Consider the following 16011-nt stretch of genomic DNA (forward strand, 5'->3'; position numbering starts at 1 on the left):
TGCATAATAAAATAATTACAATTCACAGCTTGTTATAACACTACACTGATTATTATATGATGAGATTAGCAGTAGTGCAAGATATAAAATACACATGTCTTCATTCAAAACGTATACCAAAAGGCATCAAAGTAAGTGTTTAAAACAGCATTTTAGGGTCTTTATTATCTTTATTATTGTCGTCTGTAGTTTATAGATTTTATGGCAAAAATATAACTAATTGAATTAGTTTATTTTTAGAAGCAAGCACTGTGTTTTTATTACATACTTCTAATGGCTGTATTTATTATTGACCATTGACATCTAAATCATCGGGCGGCTATACAAAAATAATTTTTCACTTTTGTTAAAAGTGCAAGATAGGGCATTTGTGCTGGTCCTTTGCTCTTCGTTGTCACACAAACACTGGAAACAGCTATCACCGTGTTGTTTAAACACGAAGCATTACAATACAACACATCTTCTTTGTAACGTCCACGCTGTTTTCACATTACGACATGAAGCTCATAAACACACCGAAGTCGGACGGACTTCCCAACTCGAGAAATGGGACCATCCGGGGATCAGGTGAATGCACCATTGGCCTTGGCGGAGGTCTGCGCGCAGCTGTATGCAGCAGCCTTGCACCTTTAAGTGATTTGCATATAATTACACTCCCCTGTCAATTTGCGGCTATTTTCCTGTTCTCAGATCAGGTGAAGCATTAAATGCTCCTGAACAGCTAGAGAAAGTGTCCTGAATCCCTTTGGATGATATCTGAAAAGAGAATTGTCTCACCGAGGTGAAAAAATACAGTTTTTCAGAGTAGACAAGTAATTTATGAATCAAAAATTAACACAATTTTGATAATTGGTTCATCGTTTTAGTCATTTATCAAGCCAAAAAAAGCCAAACATTCACTGGGTAAACTATCTAAAATTTGAGTATTTGCTATTTTTCTACTTTTTATGTCATTGTAGATTGAATATCTTGAAATGTAAATATACTTATTTACTTCCACTCTCTGGAGCCAGAGTGTGGTGTTTTTTTGTCATTAATTAGAATGCTGTGACAGTGAGGCCGTGTGGCTCAGTCTGCTAATTGAAGACAATACAGAGAGGCGAAGGTTAATGACCGATCTGGGACACACAGTGTCCATTAACTACCGTTCACTTCCCTACCACAGGAAAAAATAACAAAGATATGGTCATTAAAAGATTATTGAATTAGTTCTCTCTTCCAAATGGCTACGGGTATTAGAGTTAAAACCCTTTTCCATGAAAACCAACATGATAAATCCCCACTGATCGGTACTAACACCAGTTTGTCTGAATGTTTGAGGAACAGACGTTTAGTTTAGTTTGACCCGGAGCCAACTCTGCATATGTAATAACTCTCACCTTGAATCAAATATGTCTCCTGAGCAGATTTTATACCATATAATGAAAAGGTTGGCCACGTTGGCTAACATATTCATGATTCTATTCGGCTTACAGCTAATTTTGATCATACATTTAGCGTGTTGTAAGAGAAAGTGGGATTCACCAGAGCAAGAACAAAGCAAGACATAGTTTTTAACTCTTATTACATCAGTTTCTTGTGCTTTAATGTCTCACTGTCACAGTTATATACTGAGCTGTTGTCGTAATGCATGTACGTAATGTATCTGCTAGCTCAAACCATCACCGGTCTCCTAAGATCTGTCTTAAACTACTGTCCTACCTGCATGTCGATAGAAGCAATATTTGAAACACTTCAGACCACTAGCACTATGAGAAGTTACGTGAATATGAACCTGTTACTGTATGTATGTAGTGTAAAAATAATAAATGAAAATAATCCAGGTAGAATACAATTATCTACAAGATTCACTTTACCCAGTAATTTGATCAATTGTTAATAGAAAAATATTGATTGGTGCAGCTTTAAAAATAGTCTGTCCCCAACTTCAAAGCAGCCCAGTTGTACAACGAGGTAGGAAATCCTTAAAAAAAATGTAATGCCAAAATTCACTGCAAGGCTCAAATGATCAGAAATACCCTGTTTATGTTTATTTAAGTGGACCACCCATCTTTTTAAAAGGGTATTCAGAGAGACTTTTCTTTTTTAAACAACACTGCCCTAATCGAGAAAAACTGGACAATGTCTGAAAATCACTAAATTGTGTCCGTCTCAGAGATGTTGGCGCTCAAAGAATCTTCCTAATGTTTAGTGAAATTTGAAGTTACAAAGTGCTTCACAACAAGGAACAACTGCAAGGACTAAATTATGTAGTGCAAGTAAAACGGACTTAGCTATTCAGTCATGACTCATTGTCTGGTGGAGCCAGTCCTCTGTGTACCACATAAACTGAATCCTGCCTGTAAGATCAGTTTTGTGAGGACATGTTTCCTTTCCAGCCACGTCAGAAATGATGCTGACTTTCAAAACATTGTCTCAAGTCTGACTCAGCACGAGGACTCCTCACTTATTAATGAAAAGTTAATGTCTCCTGCTGTCGCTCTTTTCCAAACCTGCTCTACTGCTGCAGATGCCACTTTAGACTTTTTATCTGGTGAAGAAGCAGGGCTCAGTCACTTGCTGCCCATCTACCTGCCCTCTGAAATGCTGATGAGAAAGAGAGAGAGAGAGAGAGAGAGAGAGAGAGAGAGAGAGAGAGAGAGAGAGAGAGAGAGAGAGAGAAAACATAGTATCATTATATAGGAGCATATAAGAGTTCTGGAGTAATGTGTAATGTAACAGACCTTAAATTAGATAAATACTCAAATTGGATTCTAAGGAAAACACTACAAAATAATTTGTTGAACAGAAGTTGGATTGACTAAAAATAACCAACCGTGTCTTCATAATGAAAAAGCATGTCACCCTCTGTGACAGTGTGGCTCATTGATGCATTTTAATAGTTTTTGGACAATAATGGAGCTCTATGGCACTGAGCAATAAGATACATCAGGCTTTGGATACATAGGCAGTACCAGTAGGATCATTCAGAAAATGACCAACCTAAATCCATTAAAGACAATGAGGAACTGCCTTAAGATGCAATTTTACAGATTAAAGTGTTTTTACAGAAAAATGGTGGAAAGGAAAAAATCCCTACACAGAAAATTCAGTCATCTTTAAGGAATCCAGCAGAGAATTTTTTTTGTATTTTCCTTAATTTCAATAACGGAAGCATCTCAATTAGTGGAGACAGGAAGCTTGTGTCCTCTGCAGCCCATTTGTCATTTAGACCCTTTTTTTTTTTACATAAAATATTACCTGCTGAAGCTTTGAGGGAAATGAATTATGTAGGAGTGGAATGGATTCAAAATTTGAATTACTAGAGAGATTTGTTGTTTCTATTCATCTGCCCTCTTTGCATCGTTTCATCTCTGTCTCCTGCTCCATCTCTATCTGATATAATCCATCTGTCACTTTGGCTCTTATCAAGGACGACGCTGTGACAGAGCTGTTCCCACATGGTGGGTTTTTCTCAAATCCAAACCTCCACCTACCTGAGTGTCAGTAGAGTCAGTAGAGTCTGACTTGTAAAGCTGCAGTATAAATAAATTTAGTGGATTAAATGTGGGATTCAAGTGACAAGGATGGGTGAAATATGACACCGACTCTTTCCGCTTTAGATAAATGTATGTCTGGATAGTCCAACAATAAGCATTTCAGTTTTAATCCGTCTTTAACATAAAAAAAAAGTTTGAAGACATTCAGTTTCAGATGGGCAAGTGTGAGGATTTGGGAGACCTTTGATGGATTTACTGGGTTGAATTGGCATGTATAACTGCATATCATCAGCATAGCAATGGCAGAGGAAGCCATAATTCGGAACAATTTCATACAGAAGAGAAGAAGACCTAGGATGGCTCCTTCGAGGATGTAATTGTGGAGGAGTGAGACAAGTTATTATTATGAAATACACGATGACAATGAAATGGTTTCATTCTGATTTGATGCTTATCAGATACTGGAGGTGGGGTAAAAACAGGCCATGATCACCAGTATCAAATGCTGCACTTAGATCAAGCAGTAGAAATAAAGAGGTGATGAGGCTACAGAGAATTATCACCCAAGTCTGCATCGTTTAGCTGTCCGCCCGCACCTTTACTATTTTGGTTCACTCTCATAGTGTTGTTTTCAGTCGCAGCAGGCAGCTGAGAAAAAGCTCTTCAACCCCACTGTACACTACCTGCTCAGCAACAAACTGAAAACAAAGTTAGGAAATAGGTGGGGAAAAAAAGGGAGGATTTTATTAAAGGAAAGAAAAATATTTTCCTGGGGGGGGGGGGGGCAAAAAAAAACCATAAAAAAAAATGGTTTTTTTTTTTTTTTTTTTGGGGGGGCGCGTAGAAAAAAACACGACTCTAAATTAGTGATAATGTTAATGCCCAATAACTGCTGGATGTGTATGTTTTGCTAACAAGTTCTCCATATCAACTTAAAATATGTCAGTGTTGTGTTCACAACTTGTTTCCACTGCCCCCCAAAGTGGCCAAAAGAAATCAGTTGCAGAGGCCTTATAAATACATTTCATCTTGTCTAAAGCTTTGACTCTGAAGGCCAGTTACAGTTTTTCTTGATTGCTTTGACCTGCTTAAAGAAACTGGGATCCACTCGGCTTTCATCATCATTGTCTCAGCAGAGCAGAAGACACCTCTTGCAAATGTGTTAACCTGGATGGCATGTCCAAACTCCATTGTTTTAGCTATAGTAACCAAACAGAAACCATCTGTTCCTAACTATTAGAAACTACCTACATAGGTATGAAATCACTGAAGCACCTGTTTGACACTCCTACACACAAATCTACAATTAGCAATCAGTCAGCAGGGTTAGGCCATGTGGCCCCATCGCCAAGACAGAAGAGACTGAGTATCAATAGTGGCTATTTCTTATACTCTACAGTAATAGATGTTTATACTTTACTGTAATAGATTTTATTTTGGTTTATATGTATTTTGTGTAATATTTACAGTATTTCAGTTTTCAGCCACAGTTTGAAAATAAGAATCAATGGAATCAATAAAATTTGCATTAAAGCAATTCTGATTCTGGATCCAGTTCTTTGCAAGAAGGCAAATTTGACAAGAAATGGCTCTGGCATGAAAGCTACGTACAGTAATAGGCTACAATAGGAGATAGATAGATAGATAGATAGATAGATAGATAGATAGATAGATAGATAGATAGATAGATAGATAGATAGATAGATAGATAGATAGATAGATAGATAGAGATACTTTATTTATCCCAAAGGAAATTAAGGTGTCCAATAGCTTATACACAACATACATCCACATAGGCACACAGACATATGACATATGACATCCAAGCACACATACTACATAAATACAAAGAAAGATATCAATTGTGTGCCCTTACAGTAAAGTTTGGTTGTAGCTTGTTTAAAGGAGCGGTGTGGAAAAAATGCAGAAAGGTGCAATGGTATGTGCAAGATAGCGTCAAATGCAAATTCTATATCTATTCAAGTACAACAGGCAACACAATATATCAAAAATAGAATAATCATTACTTAACTATACATAGACACTAGTAAAAGACTTGAAGAAAAGTTTAAGTTACGTAAAGTTGAAAACTGTCCATACAGAACAAAAGGACAGTATGGTGTATTGGCCATACATGCAAGCTAGCAAAACATGACAAGCCATGGTGCACTGATTTGCACTGAGTGCTGTATTTTGTTGTCCACTGTGTCAGACTGATCTCATGAATTGGCGTATGTATGACACGGCAATTTGTATTCCGTTTTTGCGTGTTATGAAGACGCATAATCGCATTTTTGCGTGTATATCAACGCAAATCGGCCGCCATTGGCCTATATTGCGAGTCCATTTCCGCAGTAGCGAGTGGTATAAAGGAACGGGGGATTGGGTAAGGAGGTAAGTTGGGGTGGTGGATGGGTAAAACACAGGACTTTCACCTGGGAGAGCCGGGTTTGTGCCTCGTGTGTGGTGATTTTTCGGCCGTTTTTTGTTTTAAATTTTTTGTTTTTAATAAGCCTTACCCAATGTTTCTTTCCTAAACCCAACCATTTGTTGTTGTCGTAAGTGTGTTTTAGTCGTTATTTTCTGTGTTTTTGTCACTGTTTTGTTACTAAAGCCTTTCCCTGTGTTCTTTTCCTAAACTCAACCATTATTTTTTCTTGCCAGGCGTGTGACGTTGTTCTCGCGATAGTACGTCGCGTTCTCACGATAACGCGCAACGTGGCAAGGCCACGTGGTGGGTCTGTTTACATCAGCTGTTTCCAGCGTGTATCATACACGTGGATAGCTGAAAATGGCGTAAAATAACACGCCATTTGGCTTTATGAAAGTGGCGTATATATTTACGCAAAGTCATGATGCCATGTTGACTGTGTAATGGTTGATTGGAAGAGGTCATAAACTTGTTTGCAAGTTGTGTTGTTTGATGGCAAAATTTGCTTTTGTTGCATATTTTAAATGTATTGGCACGATTAGAGCCTTTTGCAAACAAAATGTGTCATTTTGACCATGAGTGCCACTGTTTCCGCCTGTGTGTTAACTGTTTTGAAATATGTGGAGTTTGAGTTGACTGCTGCGTCAAAGCAATCAAGAAAAACTGTAATCTAAATTTCAAATCTCAGAGAGAGAAAACAATTTTTCCCCACAGAACCAGTTTATACAGCAGGCGTTTGACCCGACTAACTAGGAGAGTCCCAAAGCTTCTCAGGGCTTTTGCTTCAGCCCTGTTGGGTCTGGCAGAGGTGTCAAGCAGCAGAGGAATTATTTTAGTGAGTATGCATGGAGGGTGGGGGCCGTTCAGCATTTCTTAGGCTGGTTAAATTAGTGAATATGTGCTGAATGTACAATGAATGAATCCATGACCTCCTCTACTGACTCCACTCATCCTTCGGTGAGCCGAGCCAGGCTCATAATGGACCGTGCTCTCAGAAGAATGGTGATGAGGACGTTTGTTTTTGGTGGAGGGCAGCAATACTCGGACTCGAGGAGAATACTGATAAATGTGAAGCGCATCCTGAGTTTTATTACTGTGCCCAAGGCTGGTTATGATAAATCACCACTGTCTACTGATGCTTCACACAGCTTTATGGCCAAGTAATACAGTTAGACTGCGATAAAACACCTACAGACCTCACAGTCCTGCAGTGGAGCAAGCTGAAATATTTTTTAATATTTTTAAGAAAATTGGCTAAAATGTAATAACAAATTATGTCTGATTAGTAAGCAGTGTGCTTTTCTTCTTGTGTTTGTTTGTTTATTTAGGATTCTCATTAGCTCCTGCATTGCAGGTGCTATTCTTCCTGAGGTCCTTACAACTCACTTGTAACTGTGACAATGCAATAATACATACACATAACATCATAAACAAATGAAAAATAAAAATTTTACTTTTTTTTTTTTATATAAACAGGTACATCCACATACTATCATACTATAACATGGCTTTCATCCTCTCTGGACACATCTCACAATTGCACAAACATACATATATTTTGTTAAACCTCAACCAATGTTGTTCCTTTGTCTACTCAACTTCTTTAAACAATAGATATGTTTTAACTAAACTTTTAAATCTCCTTTTACTGCATTCCTGTGTTATTTGTTCAGGTAACACATTCCATTCTTGCATTGCTCTATACATGACCATACGCTGTGTCATGTTATGTTATGTCATGTTATGTCATGTTCTTTTAACAACAGAAACACCACTTCCCATCTTAACAACCATGTTATTTATATGTTTAGTCCATGATAATTTACTATCTAAAATAACTCCTAAAAGTTTGGTCTCATGGACCTGTTCAACAGATACATCATTTATACAAAGCTTCAACTCAGGTTGATTATGAAGAATATAATGTGAACCGAACATCATGCTTTTTGTCTTTGAAATATTAAGAACTAGCTTATTTTTCTTTATCCATTCAACCACCGATTGCAGCTCTTGTGATAGGATAGTGTTTAACTCATGAAATGTAGATGAAGACATATAAATAGTTGAATCATACATCGATATACTGACCTTATTTAAAACAAGTGATAAATCATTTGTAAAGATAGTGTATAACAATGGCCCAAGACAACTCCCCTGGGGAACTCCACAGCTAACCGCTCCAACTTCCGAGTAGCTACCATTAAGAAAGACGAGTTGTTGCCTGTTTGTTAAATAACTCTTCATCCATAACATGCTGACTGAGAGAAACCATAACATTCAAGTTTTTTCAATAATAAAATTATGATCAAGGATATCAAATGCTGCTGTAAAATCAAGCATAATAGCACCTACTAATTTCTTTTGTTCAATATCTCTCAGCCATTCATCAGTCATATGAGTTAGAGTGGTAGCTGTTGAGTGTCCCTTTCTATAAGCATGTTGACAATCAGTTGTTAAGTCATTTAAAGAAAAATATTCTATAATCTGCTCACATACTATACTCTCCATAATTTTACTCAACACAGGCAATAGACTTATCGGACAACTATTTGACCCAGAGAATGGTAACCTTACATTTTTAGGCAATGGAATTATTTTAGCAATTTTCCATTCCTGAGGGCATAGACATTCACTTAAACTTTGGTTTATAATATGACAAATAACAGGGGCAATTAGGTCTGCAACCAATTTAAGAAGTTTACCATCAAGGCCATCCATACCTGGTGGTTTATCTTTTCAACATTTTTTCTACTTTATTAATATTTACTCCAACAAATTTAAAATTACAATCTTTGCCGCTCATGATTTTCTCTTTTATTAATGAATAAGAGATCTCATTCTCTATTTCTGTCATATTATTTCTTAAATCATTTATTTTATATATAAAATAATTATTAAGGTGGTTTGCGATCTCCACTGGTTTTGTGAGGAAATTTCCATGATTCTCCAAAAAAGATGGAGTTTGTTCTTTCCCATTAAGCTGTTCAACGTATTCCATAATCTTTTACTATCATTTTTAATATCATTAATCCTGGCTTTATAATACATTTTCTTTTTCTTTCTATTTAAATTAGTTAAGAAGTTTCTTAGTTTATGGTAGATTTGCCAGTCTGATTGATAACCAGATCTTATTGCTGTTAATTTTGCTAAATCGCGTTCCACCATATGTTCCTTTAACTCCTTGTCTAACCATGGTGTACTGACGCTTCTGACCGTAAACTTCTTCACTGGATCATGCTTTTCAACTATAGGCATAAAAATACCAACAAAGTTTTTCAGTGCTTCCTCAGGATTTGTTTTCAGTAATACATCTGACCAACATACCTCTTTTACATAATTTCTAAATCTGTCCTGATCAAACCATTTGTATTATCTCTTTTTTATTACTTTCGGTCCAGGCTTCGGCACTTTTGCTCTTCTAACAACAGCAACTAAATTATGATCACTACAGCCTGTAGGTATAGATAATGCTTTTGAGCATAGCTCAGCTGCATTAGTAAAAATATGATCAATACACGTGGTTAATATGAGCTATCTTCAAACCTTTTCTTGGCATTTTAGAGTGCTTCATCATTGTTTCAAGCAATAATTGTTATCTTCCTTTTTATCTAATACCAACTGCATCGGAGCTCTCCCTAACCCACACTTAAACATACACATAACTATAAAACACACAAAGACAAACAACCACACATACACATCCCTAACTGTATATGTATCTAGCACAAATAAACATACACTTGCATTGTCACCTAACACGTCCATATCTGCCAGCTAGAGTTAGCCAACCTCCACTTTTAAATTTCATATTATCCTTCACTCCATGAAAAACTCAGAATAAACAAAATTTAGTTATAAATTTTACATATTTAGATTAGTACTTTTATTCAAGACAATATAGCCTACTCATCCAATTTAATTTTTTTTATTTTCTAGGAGCATCCATTTAATCCTTAATTAAACGCAGTTCTTAACTTTAACTGTTTAAACTAAAAATACACATATTCAGCATCATATTGCTTTACCCAGTTTTGTATGGTCTACCCCTAAAAATCAACAGCAATAACAATTATCTCAGTATTTACATGTAATCTTTTTTATCATGAACTTCTCCAATGTCCAAAATGCAGTCTCTCTTTTAATTGGCCTAGTCCTTCTCAGCATCTGCCATTTTCAGTAAGTCTTTTCAACAGGCAAAAGAAAAAAAAATAATAATTCACCTTTTCATTTCCTTCGTTATTTTTCACATCGGACTTCTCCGGATTTAATCACTTTATTCAAGTAGGTCTCTGCCGCCTCCCTGTCTTTGAAGTATTTTGTCTCGCTCTTAAAGGTGATGATAAGAGTGGCTGGATGAATGATCCCATGTTTTATCCCAGCTTCACGCAGTTTGGCTCGTGTCTTCTTGTTAGGATGTATTCTGCCTGTGTGTGTGCTCTTTGTGAGGACCAGTTTGGGCTTACATCTTATTAATATATTAGACCTGGAAAGTGAGGACATTTCTGTCAAAGACCTGTTTGATGATGAAGACGTGGCTTTAGGGTTAAGGCTGGAATTTTAGGTTAGGGTTAAGTTACATTATTGTACATTTTAGGGCTGCACTAATGATTATTTTCATTAATGATTAATCGATTAATGCTCCTTTATCACCTCCGCACAGCCAGCCAATCACAGAGTGAAGTGAGTGTGGAGTAGAAATATAAAGTGGCATGAAAAGATAATTAAGTTAAGTACAAATTCCTCAAACTCGTACTTAAACCACTTTACTGGTTAACCAGGTACTAATAGTGCCTGGTTAGGGTTAGGTGCCTAACCTTAACCAGACATAACCTTAACCAAGCACCATTAGTACCTGGTTAACCAGTAAAGTGAAGTTGATGTTTGATAAGTTGATATAATATAGTGCCACACTATATCAATGAGGGACCTCACAAGTATAAAACTACTACGTGTGTGTGTGTGTGTGTGTGTGTGTGTGTGTGTGTGTGTGTGTGTGTGTGTGTGTGTGTGTGTGTGTGTGTGTGTGTGTGTGTGTGTGTGTGTGTGTGTCTGTGATGTTAAACTGAGGTGGCGGTACACATAGATTCAGTTAGAAAAGATGATAATAATCTGTGATAACCTGACACTGAGCCCCAGGCAATGAATCAGACCTTTGACGTGCACGTACATACCCAGTTCACCTGCCCACCTGCTATCAGTTTCCTCTCCTATATCCTCTCTCTTTAACTCTGTCCCCTCTCACCACATCACCTTTTTTAACATACTTACATGCAGATGAAGCCCTTACACACACACACACACACACACACACACACACACACACACACACACACACACTCGCGCTTCTTTCACCTCTCAATTTCGTCTGCGTTTTGCCTCAGTGATCACTTGTCTGTGAAGATGGACTGACCGATGCTTGTCTGTGCGCATGTGTGTTTTCTCAGGTGGTCCAGGCTCAGGGAAATCTCTCCAGTGTGAGAGAATGGAGGAGAGGTGCGGCTTGCGTCGCATCGCTCTGGGTGACCTGTTGTGTAACGAGCTGCAGTCTCATGGCGACAGAGGGCGTCACCTGCGGGACCTCCTGGAGAGAGGAGAGCTGCTGCCCGAGGTCAGTAGGCCTAAGGTGTTTAGGTTACTCGACATACAAACACAAGACCCTCCCAGATAATTTTACTGTCCAAGTTTATGTTAAGGCCACCAGTTTTAATTACGTCCAGCTTTTTGTTCAGTTTGGCGCACAGCTCTAAATACTACAATACCCATGAGGCTTAGTGGTATGGAAAAAAAGGCAGTTAGAGGCACAAATCAGAGTGGCATTGAGTTTAAAATGCTTTGCCATTGCAGGTGAGAACAAAACATGGCACAATAGTTGCTGAATTAATCCAAGACTGACCCAGAATTCAAAAGTCAATTGATTTAAGCTGCAGACTGTGTTGTCAACACCATTTGTGTTGTTTGTGTTTCTCAACACCATAATCTTCAGAATCACATTTAGTGACAAGCAGATTTTCACATTTTCATTTTCCTTGGTATTTATAAACATTTAATAAACAGTAAGAAAAAAGAAAGAGAAAAAGCAAGTTGTGCAAAAGTCAAGACTCAGAAATAGAAAAGTCTACAGCTTCTACCTTGCTGTTAGCGGAACACAGAACAGAATTCTAAAATCTGATTGGGTGTTTCTTTCCGAAATGCACTCTGGGAGTTGTAGTTAACTTCTCCTTCAAAGTTTCTAAGTATACAGGCCTGTAACATACCTTTGACTTTTTATCAAAGAACCAGATAACTTTTGTACTATTAACCGAGAGAGTTTCATGTTTCCAGATGGTGTCAATTTATTTTACCGAACTTTTTTTTCTTCACCTGGTTTGGTTAACTATAATATAGCCTACATTATATGATTGGATTACTATGGCTGATGCATTACTATTTACTCCGTAAAACGCTAAAATTTCCCTCTAAAAAAGGTAGTGGAGTAAAAATATAGTAGCCTGGTTGACACCAGACCCTTCTCAGTTGTGACTGAGAGTGGGTCTGGGAAAGGTTCATTGACAGTTCTTTTCCAAAGGGGCGTCACCAGCGGACGCCCCTTGGGCGCATTGGATAGTCCAACCAATCAGACCAACGATCCGGGTGAGGCTGGGCTTCGGTAGCCATCATGTTTAATGTAAACAAAAAGCTGCTCGCTAGTGATGGGTCGTTCGCGAATGAGTCAGCTCTAAGAGCCGGCTCTTGTAGGTGAACGACGGGAGCTGGCTCGCATATCCTATCCGACTCTATTTTTAAAAATATAGCCTATAGAAATTAAATTATTATGTACTAATGAAATAATGAGTGAATTTTATTTTATTTAAAATAATTGACTAATTCAAAGAACAAAAAAATAATTATATAGGCACACATTAGTTTCGACTGTCTGATCAGCCTCACATTCTGTTCCTGTCAATCATACACAAGGTGTCAACCAATTATACGGCATGAGGGAGGGGCCGAGCCATCACACACACACACACACAACACACACACACACACACACACACACACAGTCAAACTCTGAGGAGAGGACAGAGAAGAGGAAAAACAGCTCTGAAAACAAAACAAAAGCAGGAAAATGAGTCGGAAGCACAGCAGCATTTGGAATCATCTTAATGATGTAGACAATGTTAAAGCACAGTGTAGAATTTGCCAAAACCAAATCTCATATAAAGCCGGTTCTACGCACAACCTACACCGGCATATGCGAACTGTGCACCCAACTGTGAAGATAGCGGAGCTTCGAGAAACTAGCGGTCCCGCTAGTGACGGTGGTGGAGCGACTGGAGCCAGCACCTCACGTGGAGATGTATCCACTCAGTCAAGTAGGCCTAATCTGCGACCCACAGCAACGCAGTCTTCATTTCATTTCATTTAATAATTTAATTAGAATTGTTTCTCACACCTATCATAGTCAAAACATAAATTTTTTTAAAGAGCCGTTTGTGAGCCAAAAGACCCGGCTCTTTTCAGTGAGCTGAGTCAAACGAGCCGGCTCACGAAAAAGAGCCGGAATGCCCATTACTACTGCTCGCCGTCGCGGCGCTATCGTCGTCGCGTAAAGCCCGCCTCAATGGTTGTGATTGGTGTAAAGCCCGCCTTAGTGGTTGTGATTGGTGTAAAGCCCACCTTAGTTGTTGTGATTGGTGTAAAGCCCGCCTCAATGGTTGTGATTGGTGTAAAGCCCGCTTTAGTGGTTGTGATTGGTGTAAAGCCCGCCTTAGTGGTTGTGATTGGTGCCTCGATTTTGGGGACATTGGAAATGGGCTTGAATGGGCTCTTGACCTGACTGACTTGCAGAGCAAATCTCAAATTTGCCAGAGGTTCGTCAGGGTTTACCCAGGCTAAAAATATAGTAGCATCAAATAGAAATACTTAATTCAATTTTACACAAGATCAGGATATGAGTAAATGTTCTTAGTTACTTTTTGCCACTCAGTTGCAGTCATTTCTTTTGCAGTATTCTGATTCAAAGTTGTTTTGCAGTGCAAGAGGAACAATTAAGATGGAAACAGGCCTTATGAAAATATTATGTGCCTCTCAGCCCATTTGTGGGGTGATAATTTAAAATTTGATATGAAAATAACAATTTTAATAATGTTTGTATGTTCATTTAGGGAAGTCTACATTTCAGCATTTATTTATGTTTAAATGCATTCTTCAAGAGATCAAATTATGTGTTTAGAAAAGAACAGACTCAAAAAAAGTAGTTTGTTTGTTTGGAATAATACATGCAGAGGATTTAAAGTACGAGCAGTGATTGCAAATTGGCAGCATGTCTGAACATAAAATCAAAGAATAAAGAACAGAAACCCACACAGACTGACTGACGGGTGATCTCTGGGAGCAGTGAGCGCTGTGCAGTAGACTGAGACAACACAATAATATTACTCTAAAAAAAGAGATTTCAGATTATTTATTTTTTCATAAAGAGAGACTGCTGAAGATGCAGAAAGACAAATCCCTTCATCATGTCAGCAAAAAAAGTTTAAACCACAGACCTCAGGCTGAGAAAATACTCATAACATGCTTTTGCATTTCCTGCAAAGGACCTAATGAAATAAATAGAAAAGGGATTATACAGTCAAGGGTGCTCAAAATGGCTTTCACAGAGATTGCATATCTATTCACTCTGTCTGAGCATATATTGGAGCTGGAAACGACCACAGGGTGTGCAAACCGGATAAATTACAACTCCAAAGACTCTCAAAGGAAAACATTTATTTTCTGAGAAGACGCAAAACATGTTCCATCAGGACAGTCAACTTCAGTCCAGCAGACACTGGACAGCTTATCTTTAGTTTATGGGAGCAATGGCCGCACTGTACACCTGGATGAAAATGTTTGGACATTACTAGTGTGCTAGTAGCTGAGCAGCTGGGGAGTAAGCCAGTCATTATGAAGGATGAATCAAGCAGTTGCTATTAGTCAATTGACAGAATTAATTGGCATCTATTTTCATCATTGATTGGTTGTTTCATTTTTTCAAGAATGGAGTCTTCTAAACTGTTTTTTTTTTGTCTTATGTTATAGAAAACTAAATATCATAGGTTTTGTACTGTTGGTTAGTTGGCTGACAAACAAGCAGTTTGAAGACGTCATGTGAGGTTTACGAAGTTGCCATGGGCATCTTTCACAATTTTCTGACATTTCATGAACCGATGAAAATAGTTATTTGCAGCCCTTAATGTGTCGCAAATAATTTGCAGATTTCTGTCCACATTTTCTGATATCTCCATCCATCCATCTTCGTCCACTTACCCGGGATCGGGTCGCGGGGGCAGCAGCTCCAGCATGGGACCCCAAACTTCCCTTTCCCGAGCCACATTAACCAGCTCCGACTGGGGGATCCCGAGGCGTTCCTCGGCCAGGTTGGAGATATAATCCCTCCACCTAGTTCCCCGAGGTCTCCTCCCAGCTGGACGTGCCTGGAACACCTCCCTAGGGAGGCGCCCAGGGGGCATCCTTACCAGATGCCCAAACCACCTCAACTGGCTCCTTTTGACGCAAAGGAGTAGCAGCTCTACTCCGAGCTCCTCACGGATGACTGAGCTTCTCACCCTATCTCTAAGGGAGACGCCAGCCACCCTCCTGAGGAAACCCATTTCGGCCGCTTGTACCCTGGATCTCGTTCTTTTGGTCATGACCCAGCCTTCATGACCATAGGTGAGGGTAGGAACGAAAACTGACCGGTAGATCGAGAGCTTTGCCTTCTGGCTCAGCTCTCTTCTCATCACAACGGTGGGATAAACAGAATTTAATACCGCACCCGCTGCACCTATTCTCCGACCAATCTCCCGCTCCATTGTCCCCTCACTCGCGAAGAAGACCCCAAGGTACTTGAACTCCTTCACTTGGGGTAAGGACTCATCCCCTACCTGGAGTAGGCACTCCATCGGTTTCCTGCTGAGAACCATGGCCTCAGATTTAGAGGTGCTGATCCTCATCCCAGCCGCTTCACACTTGGCTGCGAACCGATCCGATTTTCTGATATCTGATCAATTAAATTACATAGTAGCATGCACGAATATAAATAATAAGGTGTAAGGTGGCAAAACCAACAGGAGAGTG

The 16011-nt window shown here is 38.8% G+C and overlaps 1 protein-coding gene across 2 annotated transcripts in view; it reads left to right on the forward strand.

Moving 5' to 3' along the window:
* Nucleotides 1–16011, forward strand: part of ak5 (adenylate kinase 5) — a 75482-nt gene that overhangs the window by 50710 nt on the left and 8761 nt on the right. For both annotated transcript variants that reach the window (XM_039815029.1, XM_039815028.1), the window contains exon 11: nucleotides 11355–11518. In XM_039815029.1, coding sequence (XP_039670963.1) covers nucleotides 11355–11518 — 164 coding nt within the window. The remainder of the gene's footprint in view (nucleotides 1–11354; nucleotides 11519–16011) is intronic.

The sequence above is a fragment of the Perca fluviatilis genome, chromosome 11 (genome assembly GCF_010015445.1).
Source record: "Perca fluviatilis chromosome 11, GENO_Pfluv_1.0, whole genome shotgun sequence".
In the NCBI taxonomy this organism is placed as follows: Eukaryota; Metazoa; Chordata; class Actinopteri; order Perciformes; family Percidae; genus Perca; species Perca fluviatilis.